Source organism: Microcaecilia unicolor, chromosome 2 (assembly GCF_901765095.1).
Source record: "Microcaecilia unicolor chromosome 2, aMicUni1.1, whole genome shotgun sequence".
Lineage (NCBI taxonomy): Eukaryota > Metazoa > Chordata > Amphibia > Gymnophiona > Siphonopidae > Microcaecilia > Microcaecilia unicolor.
In genome coordinates, this window is record NC_044032.1 from 498340517 (window position 1) to 498360974 (window position 20458).

At 46.6% G+C, this 20458-nt stretch overlaps 1 protein-coding gene across 3 annotated transcripts in view; it reads left to right on the top strand.

Moving 5' to 3' along the window:
* Positions 1–20458, top strand: part of AFAP1 (actin filament associated protein 1) — a 388894-nt gene that overhangs the window by 134400 nt on the left and 234036 nt on the right. For all 3 annotated transcript variants that reach the window (XM_030191154.1, XM_030191156.1, XM_030191155.1), the window contains exon 4: positions 17804–17932. In XM_030191154.1, coding sequence (XP_030047014.1) covers positions 17804–17932 — 129 coding nt within the window. The remainder of the gene's footprint in view (positions 1–17803; positions 17933–20458) is intronic.

Below are 20458 nucleotides of genomic sequence, written 5' to 3' on the forward strand. Positions count from 1 at the left end.
CCCATGACACAAGGGCAATGGCATTACTAGATACTTAAAAGAATCAGGGCTCAGGATCTTAGAGCCTGCACCCAAGGTTTTGATTGTAAGTAGCTTACTATGCCATAATAAATGAAATCACCAACGAGATTAACCAAAGCCTCCAAATCGTGCACACCTGGGCGGATGCATTCCAACTAAAACTTAACGCAGAAAAAACACAATGCCTTGTACTCACCTCACAACATAACACAAAAAACTTCTCCACCATAATCACACCATACTGCTCTCTTCCTATCTCACAAAACTTGAAAATTCTTGGAGTTACTATTGATCGAAACCTCACTCTCGATGCTCACGTGAAGAACACGACGAAAAAGATGTTCCACTCCATGTGGAAACGCAAACGAGTAAAAGCTTTCTTCCCGAGATACATCTTCCGTACCTTGGTACAGTCATGGTAATAAGCCTCTGGACTACTGCAACGCACTGTACGCTGGCTGCAAAGAACAGATTATCAAAAAACTCCAAACAGCCCAGAATACTGCCGCAAGACTCATATTTGGAAAAACCAAATATGAAAGTGCAAAACCCCTAAGAGAGAAACTACATTGGCTCCCACGTAAGGAACGCATTGCATTCAAGATCTGCACGATTGTACACAAAATCATTCATGCAGACGCCCCAATCTACATGCTAAACCTCGTGGACCTACCTCCCAGAAACGCCACAAGATCATCCCGCAAATTTCTCAATCTGCACTTCCCCAGCTGTAAAGGACTAAAATACAAGCTGATGCATGCCACTACCTTCTCTTACTTGAGCACACAGGTATGGAATGCATTACCTACAGACCTGAAAACAATCGACGAAATAACTAACTTCCACAAATCTCTGAAGACATATTTCTTCAACAAGGCCTACAAAGAGAACCTGTAGACTCACTAATCCACTTCACCAACCCACCCAGTTTGAAAGTCCACCTTCTATACTTATCCCCTAATTACTTCCTTCTTTCTTCTCTTATTAAATCTCTACACCTTACTAATAACTGTATCTGATAGCCTGGAATGACAATGTAATAGCAAAATTATGTAAGCCACATTGAGCCTGCAAATAGGTGGGGAAAATGTGGGATACAAATGCAACAAATAATAATAATATGTACTGTTCTTTCTCTGTTTTTACTGTTAAAGTTGTCTGTTGCCTATGTCCAGATTGTTCTTGTTATATACTGGCATGGAGAGAGGAAGGAAGGAAGGAAGGAAGGAAGGAAGGAAGGAAGGAAGGAAGGAAGGAATAAGCCGGTGCTCTGCCACCAGTGTCTTGTCATTGGTTGCCTCCTGTTTACATTGGAAAGAAACATATCTAGACTTATTAGCCATCCTTCTACAAGTTTAAACATGGGGAAGGACAGTCCCTGCTCAAGAGAGCTTACAATCTAAAGGTAAAAACTATGTAGTCAGTGTAGGTATCAGGAATGGGACTCCTGAATAAAGCCAGATAGTTGGCAGTCCTAATGTCCTGTTTCCAGGGTTGCTCCAAAGGTATGAGAACCATCCCCCCCCCCCCTTCCTCCCTGCAGGTGTCCTGGAGGAGGAGAGCTATGCTGGACACCTTGGGGGAGGAGAGAGATGTTGGTGCTCAGCATCTCTCTCCTCCTCCAAGGTGTCCAGCATCTGGCCCCTCTTCTTTTCTCCCTACCACTGCTACTGCTTCTATAGGAGCTGCCTGTATAAAAGAGAAGTGCGGCAGCAGGCCTTTGACCAACCCCATTTGCACATGTGCTCAAGGCCTGCCACATCTTGCCCATTCTACCATCCTGAAGGGGAAGGAGACAGCAGGCCTTGAGCACATGCACTGACAGTGGCTTTAAAGGACTGTACTGCTGCTTTCTTTGACAGCTGTTACATTACCCATTACATTACATTATGTGTTATATCCTGCTAGCACCTTTTTAGTTCTAAGCGGTTTACAAGCCTTTTGTAGTGATACAGAGATCAGAACGTTCCTCTGAGACAGTGGTTGCTTTGGAGATATGCAGAATTCTAACTACAATACATATTTCTTAAATAAGGAAGTTTTTATCTTTTCTGCTGCCTCTTCCCATCCCAATAAATCCTGACATTTTAAGTGAATGCCTAGTTGTAGGTCTAGCCCTGCTTGAGTTTTGAGCATATCTCACAGCCCCCCCCAACACTGTTCTCTCAGAGCTAAGCAGGAGTCCTCCCGCTGCATTGCTACCAGTGGGGGGGGGGGGGGGGGTAGTGCTTCAATATTTTGTTTTCAGTCGCTAGAGACAGGCAGGTTCCTTGGAATCCTGCAGAGCTTGCATGTCCCTTGCTATTGAAAATGTCATAATGAAATAGCATCCCCTACTGGCAGATCTGTAGGTGGAGGACTCCTGCTCAGTTTAGAAGGAGCAGTGTCCAAGCATGTGGACACAAAATATTTGCATATTTTGGCAGTGCCTTAATCTAGCCCTGCCCAGACCCCTCACAGGCCCAGCAAATCTCCCTCTTCTCTCTTTCCCTCCAATCCTCCCTGGATCCTTTACACTTTTATGGCCAGGTCACCAACAGTGGCAATAATTAATGCAGGCTGCCTCCAGCTGGCCCGGGTGCCTTCCCTCTGCTTTCTCTTGTTCACTTGGAAAAAGGAAGCTGAGTCAGAGGAGGTGGGATGTGGCAAAGGGAAGGCCCCAGGGCTGGCTGGAAGCACCTCGGGGGGGGGGGGGGGGGGGATGGTGGAGCGGCAGCGACCTCGGGGGCAGTAACCTTGGGGGGGGGGGGGGACGGCAGGGGCGGGGCCCCGGGCCCGGCCCAGTCTCTTGGCAGCCCTGCCCTGTGGCAAAGAATTTATAAACGGCTTACAACTATATTGAACATGGATATAAAATGTTATTCCAATGGTATTATACCCCAGCCAGATTACATGAAATGTTTGGCACGGGGAAAATGACTGTTGGAGAGGTTGTTCTGTTTGAGGCTCTTTCGAGCACATTTGGTGGCTAAGTCCTAAAATTCAGTCTTATTGGATGATGATTACAAAGATGTGATGACAGGACTTTAGTGCCTGCCGAATATTTTGAACTATTTACTTAATGACTATCCGACTCATTGGGAAGATACTAAAGGGCAAATGTTGGTGCTGGTGGTGTCAGCAGCTTGCCTTTGTGTGGCAGCTGCCTGGCGAAAGCTGGAGCCACCTAATAAGGAACAAGTGCTGCAAAAACTTGACTATTTATATTTGATGTCTAAGTTGACTGCATTGAAATATGATCGGATGGGACATTTTTATGCTTTATGGAAACCGTATCGACAGCGGAGAGGTATTTTTTGAGGATAACAATATTGTTTGAAACCTTAATGATTCATATTAATCGAGCAAGTTGGGGGGGGGACAGGGTGGGGGAGGGGGGATGCAGAAGTTCATGGTAATTACTCTTTTTGACACTGTACTATTTGCTGATACAGTTAAATTGTTTGTATTTTCCTTGCAACTTTGAATAAAGAATATTAAAAATTAAAAAAAAACAAAAAGTAAATAGAAACTCTGAATGTTGAGCACCTGATTCTCATAACATGATGTCTGTTTAGTGGCCCTTTACCAGGAGAAAAAAATCTCTGCATGAATATAGCAGTACTAGGGTGTCCTTTTAACCAACCCCTCCAAATGACACACGGATTACGATTTATAACAAATTACGACTCTACCTATAAAAAGTTATTCTGTTGTTATACTTCCTCCATGTACAATCTGTATGCACAAGAAGACGTCATATCGAAAATGCTCCTCTTTGTAAATAGACTTCACCAGGCGTAAGACCTAAATTAAGCTTCTGTTTTACTGTTTGAATCAGATCATAATTGAGTGTCTGCACTCGAGTTTCACTTTTATGTCATACAATAGTGTTAAAACTGCTTCACCGATGATTTGCCTCATCAGATATGCACACGAACTGTATGGGGAATTTCTCTGTGAACCTTTTTAGAGTCCCATTTCAACACGCCTTAACTAGTCAAGCAAAGTGCGAAGTTGTTCTTGTGGACAACTGCTTACTTTGAAGGCAGTAGGGTAGTGAAAAAGAGCACCAATCTATTTGCAGTTGTTAAGATTGCTGACTTAATTGCTTTCCAGAGTAAGAACCTTACCGGACAACGTGTTTTGAAATCATTAAGTTGGAGGTGGACTGACGTGTTTCAAAACCATCAAATCATGCCTAGCAAATAAAATCTAATCTTTACTGACTAAGTTTTAATAGTTTAGCAGTTTCTGGGCTCAGAAACCTTTCATGAATTAAGTGTATGCTGGAGATTTTTTGAGTGAATACCCTGTTTGTGGCACACAGATGTAAAATTTAAATCCTTGCATCATTCTTGGATCTAAAATGCTGGACCGATGTAGTTGTCTGTCTTTCTCTGATATTTATACTTTTGTGTATTCCTGTGCTGGCATGCATGCCTGAACTTTTGTATGCTATCATTTTAACGTGTCAGAAATGTTGAAAGCAAACCCTGAAAATGCTGCTCAAGCTGTCTTTCGCGTTTTGATTTACTGCAGATGACGCCATTTGCACGTACTCTGTGGATGTTCACTCTTGTTCTTGCCATAAGGAGGTCATTTGGTAAAGGCTTTTCACGTTCTGAGCCTGGTTTTACATGTAGAAAATGCTTTTATAAAATTGCCCGGCCGCCTACATACATAAACCCCCAAATTCTATAAATAGCACGCAATTGGGCTAGTTACGCATCTAGCATAATTAATCAATTGACAAGTCATTGGTGATAAAATACCAGTAATTGGCATTAACAAGCACTAATTGGTGCTAATTTGCACTCGCGGATGTAACAGATGCCCCTATTCTATGAACAGTGTGCCTAACTTCTCTCATCGCTAATGCAAAGGGGGATGTTAGCGTGGGAGGGGCATGGGTGTGTCAGGGGCATTCCAGTTATTCTTGTTCACACTTCACAGAATAGTTGCATTTACATGCCCAACTGTCGAATTTAGGTTTACACCAGCCATAGACATAGCATAAGTGATCATGCCTATGTAGCTTCAGTGCCTAACTTGTAGTGATCTAGATAGAAAACAGAGAAACATAGAAAAGTGAAGGCAGATAAAGACCATATGGCCTATCCAGTCTGCCCATCTATGCTGTCTACTCTGTGTCCCTATTTTTGAGGCTCCTGGTACTTTATTTTTGTTTGTTGGACTTTTGTTTGTACTTTGCTCTTTCTCTTTGCTGCCTTACCGAATGATGTCATAAGAACATTTATTTATTAGGATTTCTTTACTGCCTTTTTGAAAAAATAAGCAAGATTAAGTTGAACATAGGCAACAGACAAATACAATTACAGCAGTAAAAATATTCAAATAACAGTACATAATATGTCATAGTATGCTACTTAAATTGTCAACAAATATTCAATAAAACATTTGACTAGATTTCATAAGGTGTAAGCAGAGGCAGAACATATTTTCAAAGCACTTAGACGTACAAAGTTCCTTAGATTACTATGGGGCTCATTTCCAAAACAGAAAAACGTCCAAAAAGTGGCATAAATCTGCATTTGGTCCTTTTTCTCACAAAAATGCCCAAATTGGTATTTTCAAAACCAGTTGTTAGACGTTTTTCTATGAAGTCCATCAGAAGTGTATTTGAATCACAATGGGGCGTGTCAGGGCATGCTAAGGGCAGGATCTGGGCATTCCTAACACTTGAATGTTTTTCTTCCATAATGGAAGAAAACGGAACAAAACAAAACCATTCAGGACTAAAACTAAGATGTTTTGAGCTAGACCTGTTTTTATAATGAATAAGGCACAAAAGGTGCCGTAAATGACCACTGGAGGGAATCATGGATGACCTTCCGTTACTCCCCCAGTGGTCACTAACCCCCTCTCACCCCCCCAAAAAAATGTGATTAAAAACATTACTTACCAGTCTCTATGCCAGCTTCAGATGTTATACTGAGGTCCATTAGAGCGGCATGCAGGTCCCTGGAGTAGTCTAGTGGTGGGTGCAGTGCACTGTAGACAGGTGGACCCAGGCCCATACCTCTTCCTACCTGTTACACTTGTGGTGGAAACTTTGAGCCCTCCAAAACTTACCAGAAACCCACTGTACCCACATATAGGTGCCCCCTTCACCCATAAGGGCTATTGTAGTGGTGTACACTTTGGGCTAGTGGGTTTTGAGTGGATTTGGGGGGGGGGGGTCAGCATAGAAGATAAGGGAGCAAAGGTGAGATGTATATCTGGGAACATCTATCTGAAGCCCACTGCAGCGCTCCTTAAGGTGCCCCATTGCTTTCCTGGGATGCTTGTGTGGCTAGTCTACTAAGAATGCTGGCACCTCATACATCCCAATGGTTTGATTTTGTGCATTTTTCACTTGGACTTTTTTAGTTTTTTCAAAAATGGTCCAAAAAGATACTCACAGAGCACAAAAACATCTAGCAAATAGCCATTTTCTAAAAAAAGATAGACATTTTTGTGTATTGAAAATGGCTATATTCCCCGCTTAAATTTTGACATTTTTTAGAAGTTGGACTTAGATATCATTAGCCGAAATGCCCCTCCATGTAACTTAGCAAGTCTAAGTTCTTTGAAAATACGCCTCATAGTAAAGTATATAGTTCTGAAAATAAAGCTGGGGTCAGAATGAAACAGGATTGGGAAGCCTACTGAAGTCTCTTTTTGTCTTGCTAGCAGAATATAGGGTCACATTTTGGGATACCTGGGACATGCTGGTTTCCTATGTCCCCAAGAGTCGGTGAATGGGGAGAGAGTTGTTTGGGTCCGTATGTTTCTGAGGTTCTCAGCATAAGTCACAGTTCAGCAAGAAGAGTATACAACATATCTAGTTAAAGTTGTTCAAAATTAAAATCTTACTGACTTTCTGTGTTGCTGTTAGATGCTAGACACATGAATGAAGACCTTCATTGCGGGTTTACCAATTACATTGTATGTTTTTTTTGGTGCTCCAGACTGACTAATTAATGGGAATTGTGACTGGATAATTAAAGGTTAGTGATTGGAAATAGAATAAACACTGAGGAGGTAATTCTATAAAGGTCATCTGATGTTGGGTGCTAAGCACAAACTGCCCGATATTCAAAGTGAGTTATCTTGCTTAGGGGTGAATTCTATATATGGCGGCAAGAAAAGCACTATTCTATGAGCCGCGCTTAAAGTTAGGCTCAGTTAATAGAACAGTTCTTATACCAGGGGGTTGCGCCTAACTTTAGATGTGGCCATTTGTACCAACTGAAATTTGGTGCAAATATATGCGCCTAAATTGGGCGTGTAGCCCCTGCATTGTATAACAGTGCACATAAATGCTAGGAAATCCCCCGTTCCATATCATCATGCTGATCAATCCATAGACTGGTGGGTTGTGTCCATCTACCAGCAGGTGGAGATAGAGAGCAAACTTTTGCCTCCCTATATGTGGTCATGTGCTGCCGGAAACTCCTCAGTATGTTCTCTATCTCAGCAGGTGGTGGTCACACACAGCAGCAGCTCTGGCTAGGCCTCCAAGCCTAATTTTTAGGTTTGTTGAGTGCCTGGGGTTGAGGGCTCTTTTGAGCAAGTGCACAACCTGGTGGCGCCAGGTCCCTCCTTTCTCGTCCCCCCTCCGCTGGCTCCGTTAAAAAAAAAAAAATTTTGAACGTCCTTAAAGGCGTTTATTTTGACGTTTATTTAAACGTTTATTGCAGCTACTCACTGGGACACCAGGTCGTTACAGCTCGGAGCGGAAAGCAGGTAGAGTTTTTAACCTTTTTATAGCGGGCAGGGGGTTCCCCGATTGATCTCCACGTGGCCTATGGCGTCGGAGGGCGAGGGCGCGAAGAGTCGCTCCCCGGATCGCTTGTGCGCTTCTAGAGGGGATGCGGGGGTCTTAAAGTCTGATTCGCCCTTGTTGGGGTGACAGTTTCGTGACCGATGAGTGTCCCGGTCCTTCCTCCAGTGTGGCGGTTTTTCCTGCCATAAACGCCCATCCCCCGCTGCTCGCCGCCGCCATCTTGGCCGGCCACGCGGCTCGGACGGCTTCTTCTTGGGCCGCCCTTGAGGTGGGAGACGTTAATGCCATGAATGCCCTTAATTTGGGCGATGGCACAAAAGCGGCTAAAGTTAAGTGCCGTTCTTCCCGTGCGGCTCCTTCAGCGGAGTGTCGCGACGACGCCATCTTGGATGCGCACATGTCCTCCCCCGCTCTTGCGAGCGCCGGTTGAGGGGTGCGTCTAGGCTGTAGCCCAGCTGCGGAAGTGCACAGTCTGGGGGGTTTCTCCCCGAGTTTGTTTTGCTGCTGCATCAAGGCCTTCCTTATGCAAAACGCTGCCCCTGCTCCCTCGTCTGGTAAAGAGGTTGAGGCCCCTGGAGGTAAACGCCCTCGGGTTGATTCCCAGGCCTTGGAGGACTTTGTCTCCTCCGATGTAGATGAGGGCAGCGTATCTAAGTTCTCCCAACGGTCCTTTGCGGATTCCTTGGAGGAGACGGATCCCCGCTCGGATGGAGTGGATGACCCCTCTGCAGCGCGGCTTTTTAGCTCAGAGGATTTGCCCAACCTGTTAGTGCAGGCCATGGGCATTTTGAAGATTCCTCTCCGGAGGACGTCTCTCCCTCAGCCCCTGTTGGCTCTGCCATTATGCTGGGGACGAAGTGCCCGCCTAGAACCTTCCACGTGCATGATGCCATGCACACCTTAATTTCGGCTCAATGGGATGTCCTGGAAGCGAGCCTTAAAGTGGCTAGGGCTATGTCCCGCCTCTATCCTTTGCCTGAAAGTGAACGTGAGGCCTATCTGTGGCCTACCGTGGATTCTTTAATCACTGCGGTGACTAAGAAAACGGCGTTGCCGGTGGAAGGTGGCACGGCCCTAAGGACGCCCAAGACAGAAGATTGGAGGCGGCCTTAAGGTCATCCTTTGAGGCGGCTGCCTTAAGTTTGCAGGCCTCAGTTTGCGGCTCCTATGTGGCCAGGGCGTGCCTGACTATGGTGCAGCGGGCTTCCCCCTCGGGTCATTCCTTGAGGGCTGATTGGCCGGCCCTGGAATCGGGCTTGGCCTATTTGGCAGACTTGCTGTATGATGTCTTGAGGGCCTCAGCTAAAGGCATGGCTCAGACAATCTCTGCGCGGCGGTGGCTTTGGCTGAAGCATTGGTCTGCTGACCACGCCTCTAAATCCCGCCTGGCTAGATTGCCTTTTAAAGGCAAGCTGCTCTTTGGGGTCGAGCTGGACAAAATCGTGACCGATCTCGGCACGTCTAAGGGCAAGAAGTTACCAGAGGTCAGGGCTCGGGCTAGTACTCGCCCCGGTACCTCCAGAGGACGGTTTCAGGAAGCCCGTCGGTACCGCCCGGGCAGGTCGGGCTCTTCTGCCTCCTCTTCCTTCAAGAGGAACTTCTCCCCCAAGCAGCATTCCTTTCGCAGAGACCGCCGTCCCGGAGGTGCGCCCTCCGGTCCTCCCCCAGGGTCTCGTACCCAATGACGGGGCCTTGGTCCACGCCCCAGTGCAGATTGGAGGACGGCTGTCCTCGTTTCTGGGTGAGTGGACCACAATAACTTCAGATGCTTGGGTGCTGGAAGTCATCAGAGACGGCTACAAGCTAGAGTTCTGCCGACCCTTAAAAGACGGGTTTGTACTCTCTCCCTGCAAGTCTCCGGTCAAAGCTGTGGCAGTGCAGCAGACCTTGGACAATCTGATCCGCCTGGGTGCGGTCGTTCCGGTGCCAGAAAATCAGCTTGGCAAGGGACGTTACTCCATTTACTTTGTGGTACCAAAGAAAGGAGGTTCTGTACGGCCTATTCTCGACCTCAAAGGGGTCAATCGGGCCTTGAAAGTTCGGCACTTTCGCATGGAGACTCTCCGCTCTGTTATAGCGGCAGTGAAGGCAGGGGAGTACCTGGCATCCTTGGACATCAAGGAAGCATACTTGCATATTCCCATCTGGCCTCCTCATCAACGCTTTCTGCGTTTTGCAGTACTGGGCCGACTCCCGTTCGGGTTGGCTACTGCTCCGCGGACCTTCTCCAAAGTAATGGTGGTCATCGCGGCCTTCCTGAGGAAGGAAGGAGTACAAGTCCATCCTTATCTGGATGACTGGTTGATCCGAGCCCCCTCTTATGCAGAGTGCGGCAAAGCTGTGAACCGGGTGGTTGCTCTTTTGAGCTCCCTGGGGTGGATCATCAACTGGGAGAAAAGCCAGCTGCGCCCAACTCAGTCCCTGGAGTATCTGGGAGTTCGATTCGACACCCAAGTGGGCAGAGTGTTCCTGCCAGACAATCGGATTGTCAAGCTTCAGGCTCAGGTGGACCAGTTCCTAGTAGCCTCTCCTCTTCGGGCTTGGGACTATGTGCAGCTGTTGGGCTCTATGACGGCCACGATGGAAGTAGTGCCCTGGGCCAGGGCTCATATGAGACCACTACAACACTCTCTGCTGCAGCGCTGGACTCCGATGTCGGAGGATTATGCTGTGCGCCTTCCCTTGGACCCAGGAGTGCGCAAGGCGCTGAGCTGGTGGACGCAGACAGACAAGTTGTCTGCAGGAATGCCTCTGGTGACCCAGGAGTGGATTGTCGTCACGACAGACGCCTCTTTGTCGGGCTGGGGAGCCCACTGCTTGGGAAGGACAGCGCAGGGGCTCTGGTCTCCTGCAGAGGCAAAGTGGTCTATCAACCTCCTGGAACTCAGAGCCATTCGGTTGGCGCTTTTGGCGTTCATCCCGGTACTGGCGTTGAAGCCAGTACGGGTCCTGTCGGACAATACCACGGCTGTGGCCTATGTCAACCGCCAGGGAGGTACCAAGAGCGCCCCTCTAGCCAAGGAGGCCATGAATATATGCCAGTGGGCGGAAGCGAACCTGGAACAGCTGTTAGCGGCCCACATTGCCGGAGTCATGAATGTCAAGGCGGACTTTCTCAGTCGCCATACCTTGGAGCCCGGAGAGTGGCAGCTGTCTGCTCAGGCGTTCTTGGGCATCATGAAGCGCTGGGGCCAGCCGAGCCTAGATCTGATGGCGTCATCGGCCTATTGCCAAGTGCCGCGCTTTTTCAGCAGAGGACGGGACCCTCGATCCCTGGGAGTAGATGCTCTTCTCCAACAGTGGCCGACACAAGAGCTTCTCTATGTGTTCCCGCCCTGGCCCATGTTGGGCAGGGTGCTAGACCGGGTGGCAAAGCATCCAGGCCGGATAATCCTGGTGGGTCCGGATTGGCCCAGACGTCCCTGGTATGCGGACTTGATCAGGCTCTCAGTTGATGAGCCTCTGCGGCTGCCAGTGGAGCAGGGTCTGTTACATCAGGTCCCGTGGTGATGGAGGATCCCTCCCCCTTTGGTCTTACGGCCTGGCTATTGAGCGGCAGCGTCTGAGGAAGAAGGGCTTCTCAGACAAGGTCATCACCACTATGCTGAGAGCGAGGAAGCGCTCTACTTCTACTGCTTATGCCAGGGTTTGGCGTACCTTTGCAGCGTGGTGTGAAGCAGGATCATTTTCTCCATTCACTGCTCCAATTTCTTCAGTGTTGGCTTTCCTGCAAGAAGGTCTGGAGAAAGGCCTGTCGCTCAGTTCCCTTAAAGTCCAGGTAGCGGCCCTGGCTTGCTTCAGGGGCCGCCTGAAGGGTGCTTCCCTGGCTTCGCTGCCAGATGTGGTGCGCTTTCTCAAGGGAGTTAATCACCTGCGCCCTCCTCTGCACTCGGTGGTGCCTGCGTGGAATCTCAACCTGGTGCTAAGAGCATTACAGAAGCCGCCTTTTGAACCCTTGTCGAGGGCATCTCTGAAAGACCTGACGTTGAAAGCAGTCTTTTTGGTGGCTATCACTTCAGCCAGAAGAGTTTCCGAGCTCCAGGCACTCTCATGTCGAGAGCCTTTTCTGCAGTTCACTGAGGCAGGAGTGACTATTCGCACAGTGCCTTCCTTCCTGCCCAAGATTGTTTCTCGCTTCCATGTGAATCAGCAGCTCTGTCTCCCTTCCTTTCGTAGGGAGGACTACCCAGAGGAATACTCTGCTCTTAAATATCTGGATGTGAGACGAGTCATCATCAGATACTTGGAAGTGACCAATGAGTTCCGGAAATCGGATCATCTGTTTGTCCTGTTTGCAGGTCCTCGTAAGGGTCTGCAGGCTGCTAAGCCTACAGTGGCAAGATGGGTCAAGGAAGCCATTGCAGCGGCTTATGTGGCCGCGGGGAAGGTGCCGCCTATCCAGCTGAAGGCTCACTCCACTAGAGCTCAGGCGGCCTCGATGGCAGAGGCCGGGTTCGTCTCCTTGGAAGAGATATGCAAGGCAGCAACTTGGGCATCGGCCCATACATTCTCCAAGCATTACCGCTTGACTGTGGCGGCACGGGCGGAGGCCCGGTTTGGAGCTTCAGTGTTGAGGTCAGGGATTTCAATGTCCCGCCCTGGGTGAGTACTGCTTCGGTACATCCCACCAGTCTATGGATTGATCAGCATGATGATATGGAAGGTAAAATTATGTATCATACCTGATAATTTTCTTTCCATTAATCATAGCTGATCAATCCATAGCCCCTCCCAGATATCTGTACTGTTTTTATTCTGGTTGCATTTCAGGTTCAAGTTTAGTCTTCAGTTACTTCAGGAAGACTTCGTGTTCAAGTTTTTTAAATTGGATTCTTCAAGAGTTGAGACGAGTTTGTGTTACAGTGAGCTGCTGCATTCCTCTCCCCTCCGTTTTACGGGGCTGGATTGAGAATTAAGATTCTGCCGGCACTCCCTCCCGCTTCGTGCGGCTGTAGGGCAGCTTTGTACCCCTCCCGCTTCGGCGGTGTTAGGGTCAGTCAGCTCCTCCCGCGGTTGCAGGATAAGCCAGATCCTCCCGCATCGGCGGGGTGGTGTCCCTCCCCCGCTCCGCGGGGATGAGCTGGACGGATTTCCCTCCCCCACTTGTGTGGGGATGAGCTGGGTTAATTCCCCTCCCCCGTTTCAGCGGTGGTGAGCTGGGCAGAGTGTCCCTTCGTGGGTGTAATTCTCTAAGTGCTGAGTCCTGCGGATGGAGCTTTGATATCGACATACTGAGGAGTTTCCGGCAGCACATGACCACATATAGGGAGGCAAAAGTTTGCTCTCTATCTCCACCTGCTGGTAGATGGACACAACCCACCAGTCTATGGATTGATCAGCTATGATTAATGGAAAGAAAATTATCAGGTATGATACATAATTTTACCTTCCTCCCATGACCCTCCCATTTCCGTGCCTTTTTTTTTTTACTCGCACATAAAATTTAGGCATGGATCCCACGCCTAAATTTATATGCATAAGTTCAGGTGCAGATTTCATGCCTAAATTTATGCACATCAGTTCCAATTAAATCTAATTAGTGCCAGTTATTGGCATTAATTTGCTTGTTATTCAATTAAATTGGGCGCACGCTCAAATTTTTGGAAGCTTTTATAGAATTATGGGGTTATTGGTGGCTATGCAGTCATTTTCAATAACACTGAACCGGTTATCTTTGCTGAAAATGGTTAGCGCCAAAGTGCAAGATGGCTATGTTGTGGGTGTTCAGGGGGGCGTTTCGGGAGCAGAGTCCGGTTCGCTCCCGATATTCAGAGCTAACTGGTCAGTGTTAGTGCATAAATAGGACCACATAAATAGCTGTCCTATCTTTGGGGCGCTTTTAGTAAGCAGCGGTAAGCCTACCAAGGGCTTGCCACGCACCAATCCGGAACTATTGCCAGGCTACCGCAGGAGCACTGCAGTAGTTCCCACCCCTAGCGCATGCCATTTCCGATGCTGCAAAACCTTTCTAGCGCCAGAACTTAACTGGTGGTAATCATGCACACCATGTGGTGACCGAACCGCCAGGTTAGCGAGGGAGCCCTTACCACATTGCAATGAGTGGCAGTAAGGGCTGCCCACCGAAATGGCCATGCAGTAAGTGGTTCACTTACCGTACGGCCATTTCTTTTTCCCATTTTCTCTGTGATAAAATGGGGCCTCGGCGCACATCAAAAACGTGCTAATGCTAGTGCAGGCTGCCTTTTAGTGCAGCATAGTAAAAGGGCCCCTATATGCACTAAAGCATGACCAGTTAGCTTTGAATTTAACTGGGCATGCGTTGATGTGGTGTACCTAGATTTTCAGAAAACATTTCCTAAAGTTCCTCATGAGACTCCTGAGAAAATTAAAGAATCATGGGATAGGAGGCAAGGTTCTGGTGTGGATTAGGAATTGGATATTGGACAGAAAACAGAGGGTAGGGTTAAATGGTCATTTCTGTCAATGGAGGAGGGTGAACAGTGGAGTGCCGCAGGGATCTGTATTGGGACCAGTGCTATTTAACCTATTTATAAATGATATGGAAATCTTCTGCTCAGTGTGTGGCAGCGACCAAAAAAGCAAACAGGATATAAAAAAGCAAAAAAGATATAGCAGAATTAGAAATTATCTACGATCATGTAATGACTGCATCATAACAACACTCTGTAAGCCACATTGAGCCTGCAAAAAGGTGGGATAATGTGGGGTACAAATGCAATAAATAATAATAATAAAAGGTTCAAAGAAGAGCGACCAAAATGATAAAGGGGATGGTCTTCTTTTATGAGGAAAGGCTAAAGAGATTAGGGCTCTTCAGCTTGGAAAAGAGATGGATGAGGGGAGATATGATTGAAGTCTACAAAATCCTGAATAGTGTAGAATGAGTAGAAGTAAATCTATTTTTTACTTGTTCCAAAAGTACAAAGTGTAAAACCTGAGGAAGTTACATGGAAATACTTTTAAAGCAAATAGGAGGAAATATTTTTTCACTCAACGAATAGTTAAGCTGTGGAACTCTTAAGGGAAAAGGGGGAATGAAAGGATATAGTTGGGGAATTACATTAACCTGCACTGTAAGGTTTAAGGACATGTGCTCAGAACATAAAGACCAGATACTTAACTTTAAAATGTTTATTTACAATATAGGTAATGCAATAATGTTAAAAAGAGACAGTTTTTAGGGATCCTACACAAGAGAACTGTACAAGATTAGAAAGTCTGAATTATAACTTAGGCTGGATTAATAGTAACTCACTTTGATGGAGGCAGCTGGTTGTAGTGGTGAAGGAGGTCCTTGCTGGAAAAGAAGTCTTTTTGTTGCAGAGTTGTTTCTGGAGCCTGGAGAGGGTCTTATCTTAGATGTGTGTGAAATCCAGCAAGGCCCATAGATTTAGTGAAGGTCCATAGAGGTGCAGATCAGGAAGCAGCAGAGAGGAAAGAGAGACGAGCCAGAGAATATTTCAGGGTTTTATAATTTCTTGTTGGGACCATAGGCTGAAGTCAGGTGGGGTGTATTTGATCCAATGAAAATTCAGGAATAGCTGAAAACTGGTTCCATCTAGTTTTTGAGATGGAGCATGGTAACTGGTCACATGTTTAATGACATCATAAGAGTTTCTGTTCTGGTCATCTGCTGGTAGATACAGGATTAAAAGAGTCATTGTCTAATGCAGGTGGGCTTCTTTTATTTTTGATTTTGCTCACACCTTTTTCAGTAGTAGCTCAAGGTGAGTTATATTCAGGTATGTTGGATAGTTCCCTGTCCCAGGAGGGCTCACAATCTAAGTTTGTACCTGAGACAATGGAGGGTTGAGCAACTTGCCCAAGATCACAAGGAGCAGCAGTGGGATTTGAACTGGCCATCTCTGGATTGCAAGACTGGTGCTCTAACCACTAGGCCAGTCCACTTCCCAAAGCTCAGAAAAGAGTGCACAAAAAGCTGCCTTACCACTGCAAAAAATAATGCCAGGTTAGAGCAGGCAGGGTGTTGGAAAAGAGGATTTCTCATCCTTCTTTCTTCGAGATCTGCCAGTTTTGATTACTTTTGAAAGCAGAAGGAAACTCGTGTAAGCCCTTAAGAGTTGGTCATGAGAAACAAATATGCATGAGTCACAGCAGACCCAAAAGTGAAAGCACACATTGGTATCTGTTTCCTACGTTCAAATATAAGCATCCAAGCTAGAAAATACATCCATTTTTTTTTTGTCAGATTAGGTGGAGTTTTGCTGTTTTTTGTTAACTCCAGTCTCTGTGCTTGCTGTCAATATGCAGATTTTGTTCTTTGGAGATGTGGTGATTGACTGTAAGTATCCACTGGACTAGCTTTTGTTATCATAGTCTCCAGGGAGAAGGTGCAAATCAGACCAGTTTATCTGATAAAGTCTTTGCAGCTGTATATTTTATATATATATACATTTGTGTCTGATTCCAGCAAAATCAATAACTCTGAAAATGCCTCATATTATGCTACATGGTAACAGCGGTTAGTGTATCTTGGTTTAAAAAAGGTTTGGACAAATTCCTGGAGGAAAAGTCCATAGTCTGCTATTGAGACAGACATGGGAAGCAACTGCTTGCTCTGGGATTTGTAATATTGAGTGTTGCCTTGATTTAGGTTTCTGCCAGGTAGTTGTGACCTAGCTTGGCCACTGTTTGGAAAACAGAATACTGGGCTAAGTGGACCATTGGTCTGACCGAGTATGGCTACTCGTATGTTCTTATGTTATGTTCTTAGAAAAAAAAGAGATATTCAGTGCTGGCGGCAGACATTAAGATCGCTGCCTACTGCTGGCTGAATATTGGGGGGAAATTCTATAATGGCATCTGGGTTCCCACATTTTGTTCTAAAATACTAATGTAAGTTTTACACATGTTTTACTTTTTAAGTAGACACCATACCATTTGTTTTATTTTAACATGTGATATATCGGATTCATTTCTCCATAAAGAGTCTTCTCTACACGTGCTTACAGCAAGTCTTCCAAATCTGTCCTGGGGACCTCATAACTGGAATTCCTAAATCAGTTCTTTTTCTTCATAGTCATAGAAAAAAAAAAGAGAGAAGGAGATAGATGTACTAGGGCCATAAAAGATTGTGAAGTGATCTTAAATCGATTTACAGAACAGAGAGTATTCAAGGTTCTGTCATAAGTTTTAAGCAAATAGGACAGAATACTTAAAGGCCAGGGAAGCACTGACTATATCCCTGATGGCTGTGTTTTATGTGTCCTTGGAAACAGGAAAGATACCAAGGACTGAGGAGAAGAGCTGGTGGTGTCCCACTTCTAATTAGTGGATGGGGGAGGGGGGAGAGATTAAATTTAACTTCAGTAGAGGGCAAAGCTGTGAAAATGCCACTAAAGAACTGAATAACGCAGTATCTGAATTGAGGAGATTTCATTGGGGGGTCCTTTTACTAAACAGCGGTAAAAGGGGGCCTGTGCTAGCATCAGCGTGTGTTTCTGACCTGTCACTTTTTTGTTTTTTTAAAAGAAATGGCTCTGCAGTAAGTGAACCACTTACTGCACGGCCATTTCAGAGGGGAACACTTACTGCCACTCATTGAGGTGGCGGTAAGGGCTTCTGCGCTAAACCGGCAGTAACCGGATAAGCACCTGCGCTACAAAAATAGAAAATATTGTTTTACCACTGGAAATGGCATGCGCTGGGGGTGGGAACTACCACTGGGTTCTTGCGGTAGTTCCGGATTGGCGTGCAACAAGCCCTTTGCCATTCGCTAACCCTTTAGTAAAAGGGCCTCTGGATGTTAGATTTTATCAGATTTCCTTGAAATTCCTTGAGGAGGTGATAAAAGTAGTGGATCGAGATGCTGCACATTGCCTGCTGGCTGAGTTCTACATAAAGCACTGGTGGGCAATCTAGTCAAAATGGTAGGGGAATATAGTCTTTCTCTATTGGTATCCTTTATGTTGCTGGGCAGAAGTTTTCTAAAAATAATTACAGCGAGGGTAAGCCCTCGCATTGTAAAAGTACTTGTTTCACAGGGTTTTCTTTCTTTTTCTTTTTCAGTAATGGAAGAGTTAATAGTTGAACTACGCCTGTTTCTTGCGCTTCTCGATCATGAATATCTTACTGCAACTGTCCGGGAGAAAAAAGCAGGGATAAATAACATTCTTCAGAGGATACTGTCATCTCGAGGTCAGTAAAATGTCTAATGTTAAACTGCTGTGTTTATGTTGCTACATCCTGTGACATCGCTTCTTGGGAAATGGTTTTTAGACATAGCCTTATTTAAAAAAAATAATATTTATTGATCTAGTCAAGGGATATATTCTAAATGCAGTGGAGGAGTAGCCTAGTTGTTAGAGCAACAGGCTGTGAACCAGAGAGACTAAGGGCCCTGTTTACTAATGTGCGTTAGTGTTTTTAGCGCGCCTACACTTCGCGCGCACTGACCATGTAGGCGCCTATAGGGATATTGTAGGCATGTACATGGTTAACACGCATTAAAAACATTACTGCGCCTATAACGTTGTTTAGTAAACAGGGCCCTGGGATTCAAATCCTGCTGACACTCCTTGTGGCCTTGAGCAAGCCATTGACCTTCCAGTGCCTCAAGTACAAACTTAGGGATACTTTTACTACTTTTACCACAGCAAAAAGGCCTAATTGCAGAGCATGCTCAGGTGTCTTACGATAATTTTGTGAACAGTGCGCACTTCCCACGTGCTAGGAACCCTCCTCTATGCCAGCCTCAAATGTCATGCCCAGCTTCCAGGCTGCTTGAAAGATAGAATCTGAATAAAGCAAAGGTACTTACCTATAGCAGGTATTCTCCGAGGACAGCAGGCTGATTATTCTCACACATGGGTCGACGATCCGCATCGGCCCAAGAGCTGGCATTATGCATAGCAAAAAGAAAGTTTTGCTAGATCATTCTGGCGTGTGTGCAGCACCGCACCGCGCATGAGTGAAGTGCCTTCCCGCTTGTTGCATGGCCGCGCTCCTCAGTTAAGTCCAAAAGCATAAAAGAAAGCAACAAAACAACTCCAAAGGGAGGAGAGGGGGTTTGTGAGAATAATCAGCCTGCTGTCCTCGGAGAATTCCTGCTACAGGTAAAGAGTATCTTCCCTTTCTCCGAGGACAAGCAGGCTGCATTATCCAGGCTCACGCAAAACAGTAAACATTGGTCAATTGTGCCCCGCAATGGCAAGGACATAACGCAGATTAACCTGAAACTATATACAAGCTAGCTGAGAGTGCAGCCTGGAACAGAATAAAACGGGCCTAGGTGGGTGGAGTTGGATTGTAAACCCCAAACAGATTCTGCAGCACCGACTGCCCAAACTGACTATCGCGTCGGGTGTCCTGCTCAAGGTAGTAGTGTGATGTGAATGTGTGGACTGAAGACCACGTTGCAGCCTTGAAAATCTCTTCAATGGACGCTGACTTTAGGTGAGCCCCCAATGCAGCTATGGCTCTGACATTATGAGCCGTGACATGGCCCTCTAGAGTCAGCCCAGCCTGGGCATAAGCAAAGAAAATGCAATCTGCTAGCCAATTGGAGATTGTGAGTTTTCTGATGGCGACTCCCCTCCTGTTGGGATCAAAAGCAAACAACTGGGCGGACAGTCTGAAGGGCTTTGTCCGCTCCACGTAAAAGGCCAATGCTCTCTTGCAGTCCAAGGTGTGCAAGCTGCTTTCGCCAGGGTGGGCATGAGGACGGGGAAAAAATGTTGGCAAGACAATCGACTGGTTCAGATGGAACACCGACACCACCTTCGGCAGGAGCTTAGGGTGCGGAGAACTATTATGTTGTGATGAAACTTAGCATAAGGTGCATCCACTAGTAAGGCCTGAAGCTCACTGACCCTACGAGCTGAAGTAACAGCCACCAAGAAAACGACCTTCCTTAGTAACATAGTAGATGACTGCAGAGAAAGACCTGCATGGTCCATCCAGTCTGCTGAGGAGGAAGGAGGTGTTTTAGAGAGCTCTGCTGACTTCCAGTGGAAAGGGAGTGAGACCTAGCTCCCTCCCCAAAGATGAGGAGGGTCCCTGGGGAGAAGGCCTCAGGAAAGTCCCAGGCTATGGGGCCTCCTGGGGCCCGGGACCAGAAGGCCGAAAGGAGTGGCTCTCTCCCTGGTTTGACTACCGGGAGAAGGGAAAGGAGTCCAGTGGACCGAAGGGAGAAGCAGCCCAGTGGAGGCCACCAGAGCATTTCCCCCTCCATGGCCCAGCTTGCGGAAGGTAAGCGAGAAGACAGTGGAGGGGGGAGGAAGATAGTACAGGCCCCAGAAGGGCGCTTCCAAGGAAGGGAGAAGGAAGAGGCGATGGAAGTTTGCCAGAAGCCTTTGCTGGAGGCAGCTGAGAGTGAGAGTGAGGAGAGTGGATCGTCAGATGAGGAGTTCCTTGAAGTGAGCTATGACCCTGATGATCCAGCAAGTAGTGTGGTAAATATTGTAAGACGAATTAAGCTGGTGGAAAAAGAAGTAGTGGAGCTAGGAAAACGTCTGAAAATGGCAAGAACTATGTGTAAATTTGCCCCAGCGGAGCACAGACAAATGTATGTTAAAGAGGAAGCCCGGATATCAAAGTTGTTGGGGAAAAAAGAACACTTGTTGAACTGTTTAAAAAAGGGCTCTGTGAATCCTTTGAGGGAGCTCTATGTTAACCGAGAAAGGATGGCTTCAATACCACAGTCTGGGGGTTCAGGAACACTAC